This window comes from Lygodium microphyllum, chromosome 21 (genome assembly GCF_053477565.2).
Source record: "Lygodium microphyllum isolate KBCC chromosome 21, Lygodium_microphyllum_v1.1.10, whole genome shotgun sequence".
Lineage (NCBI taxonomy): Eukaryota > Viridiplantae > Streptophyta > Polypodiopsida > Schizaeales > Lygodiaceae > Lygodium > Lygodium microphyllum.
In genome coordinates, this window is record NC_141155.1 from 118,509,060 (window position 1) to 118,512,106 (window position 3,047).

The 3,047-nt window shown below is 42.1% G+C and overlaps 1 protein-coding gene across 1 annotated transcript; it reads left to right on the forward strand.

Moving 5' to 3' along the window:
• Positions 1-271: 271 nt before the first annotated feature.
• LOC148018480 (1,4-dihydroxy-2-naphthoyl-CoA thioesterase 2-like) lies at positions 272-2,080 on the forward strand. The gene is made up of 3 exons (XM_087661710.1): positions 272-630; positions 1,420-1,608; positions 1,782-2,080. The coding sequence occupies exons 1-3, from the start codon at positions 478-480 to the stop codon at positions 1,944-1,946; spliced, it is 507 nt and encodes a 168-aa protein (XP_087517836.1). The 5' UTR covers positions 272-477; the 3' UTR covers positions 1,947-2,080.
• Positions 2,081-3,047: the final 967 nt, after the last annotated feature.

Sequence of the window (3,047 nt, forward strand, 5' to 3'; positions counted from 1 at the left end):
AATTAATAACACTCATAAACACATTAAGAAATAATATTAACACACTTTCATATCAAAACACATGACATGCATACATTAAAAAATTAAACATCCAATAAATTAAAATATTACAATTTTAACTTTTATAACTTTTTGAGATTTGACATTAAGAATGAGATATAATATAAAATGCAATCAATTTTACTCGAATGCAGGCGTCTTCCTAATGAGAAGATCTAACGGTCGACGACTTCTTTCTAAAAATAATTGGAAAAGCCACTCGATGCCATCCGTTGCAGTTGTTTTTTTAAAACTAAATTTGCAGGCGAGAGGAGGCAAGGATTTAGAATAGGAAGTCGGAGAAGGAGATTCTAACGCACGAAACAACAAAATGGAGAATCGAGATCCAGAGCCGAGAGAGAGAGAGATTTAGATGATATCAGCCTGCAGGTAGACACGGGATCTGCTACCAACAGGAGCAGCAGCAGCAGCAGCAACATGGCCTCAGCTACACGGAGCTCTAGCAATACGGAGAATGTAGAAGAAAGGGATATGATGGACGAGCCCCTCAAGTTTGTAGGCTTCCAGATGGAGCGCATGACTGCTCAAGCCGTGGAGGGCCGTTTCGTCGTTACCTCCAAGACTTGTCAGGTGCTTTCTTCCCTTCTCCCCTTTAAATCACACCCCTATGCTTTGCCTTGTCCGCTTCTGTTGATGTCTTGTCTGGCACTGTTAATGTCTGTACTATTATGGCGGCCTTGTATTGTGCATGTCAGTGTTCTGTGCTGCTCGTAGCCCTCGCACATGAGGTGCCGTGGTGAATGGAAAGTGAACCTTTGTTATATGGAGTACTGATTTGGCAACAAAGATTCCAGACTCTCTTATTACGGTTGATCTATGGTATCTGAAATTGATCACCAGAGTTGTTGGAAAGATCCGATCGTGGTGTTTTCCATAGGGTTGAGTGGTATCGGCCATATCAATTAAGCATGTAAGCACCGGTTCTATATTCTGAACTCAGCATTAGAGTTATTTGTAGTTCACTGCTGTTCTTTGCAAGCAGCAAACTCCCACAGCCAAGTTTTCAGGCCACAAGAAATTCAACAGGGGAGGCTTTATCAGGGAGGTCCAACATATTGCACCAATGTATGCAGATTCAAAGGGCTTGCAGAGCACAAGTAGTCTCCACAAGAGGGGAGCATGATATGCTTACCATTTGTTCATTGATACATTTATATCCTTCACGAGATTGTTCTCTTTTCTTAACGTTTCTGACTTTGCATATGTTACACACTCGATTATAGCGATTTTTGTGCATTGATGTAATGGAATTGATTACCATAGTTTCATCCAAAAAAGAACAGGAAGTATGTGTGTTTTGGGCTTGTGTCCTTTTATCAGGCCTCTTATTGAAATATGCTTTTGCGCTTCTTGATCCAGCCCTTTGGTTTGCTTCATGGTGGAGTGTCAGCATTGATTGCAGAAGCTCTTGCAAGCTTAGGTGCTTATGCAGCAACAAAATCACGAGTTGCAGGGGTCCAGCTTACTATCAATCACTTGAAAGCTGCAACAATAGGAACAGAGGTTTTTGCATCGGCCAAACCTGTTCAGACTGGCAGAAGACTTCATGTTCGTATATGAGACCTTTTTTATTGCTTTTCACATTCACAGTAGTATTCTCAGGATGCATAGAAGGAGTGAGTTGCTCTGTTTTAAGGCCCATGATCAGATGGTCATGTAAAATGGTGAGTCTATACATTGTTTCAGCTAGTCCAACAGTTTGAAGTCTTGCCTCCCTGCAGGTATGGGATGTAACTTTATCAGCAGTTGCTGTGGCCACACATTCAGAGATAGATGAAAATCCAAGGAGCAAAGTGCTTGCCATTTCTAGAGTTACAGTAATGGTTGGTTTGCCTGACAAAACTGACGAATACGAACGACAATTGACTACTTACTCTCGGCTCTGAGACAGCCTTTCCACATGTTTTTGCACTGTTACAGTTTGAGTGAAGTAAACATGAGCTTAAGAAAGCAATGGTCGCAGTGCAGTTGTTCTCTCTCTTCCTCTCTTGGTTTACAAGGTTTGATTAATGTTGTACAAGATCTCCACTTAGTTAGTCTAATTTTCTTATTATTCATTTTGGCAACCTATGCCTAAACAAGTAGCTGAAACACCAAATCAATTTCTGGTGCTTTGTCCTACGGTATGGATCATGTGATGGAATTAGCCATCTTGTATTTTGCAACAAGCTTTTCGGATAGCGGTTCCCTCCTTGGACCAATACTCAGTGACAGAACAAGATTAGCTTGTTGAGAAACCCTTCACCCTTCACTTGCAGTTTGCGTTTTTGCGTTTAAGGTTTGCGTTTAGGGTTTGCAGCCCCAAAAAGGGGCACCATCCTAGACTGACTGTGCCTATTTATAGGCCACTCTCTCATTCATTCCTCACGGTTGATTCATTCAGTCCGTCACCTCTTCTCTCCACTACCCTCACACCCCTTCAGGAGGACATTGCGGTTCGTGGTTTGTGGCTGTCTTCATCATCTTCCTTGTGCTACGGCACCCTTGTTCCCTTGTATCACATTCACTCCATGATTTAGAACTTCATCATTCCATTCATCAGAGTTTCTTCTCTCTTCTCTTCTCTTCTCCATGTTTGTCGAGTTCACTCTGTGTTTCTCCTTGCCAACCCTATTATCTCGTTGGTACGTCATCTTTTGACATGGTATCAAAGCTAGATCTGCTTAAACAGCGGCAAAGATTCTCCACTCCAGTGAAGGCGAAGACCAGTGGCAGGTTCGGCATCCACTTTTCTTCTTTTTCCGCTGTATCAAAATCTCATTTTTGTAGATTTCAGGTATTTCGGCTTGTTACCCACACCTCGGACACGGAGGACATCGCGGTCCAAGCTGGCCATTGCTATCTAGAACAGTTTGGCGCTTGTTTTCAGCCTATCACACATTGTTCAGAGCTGATTTTCAGCATACCGACTGCTCCTGTTGTTTTTTTGTGCGTTTTTAGCCTTTTTCTCTTTTGTAGGTTGTATTGCTTGCGTTTTTAGTCTTTCT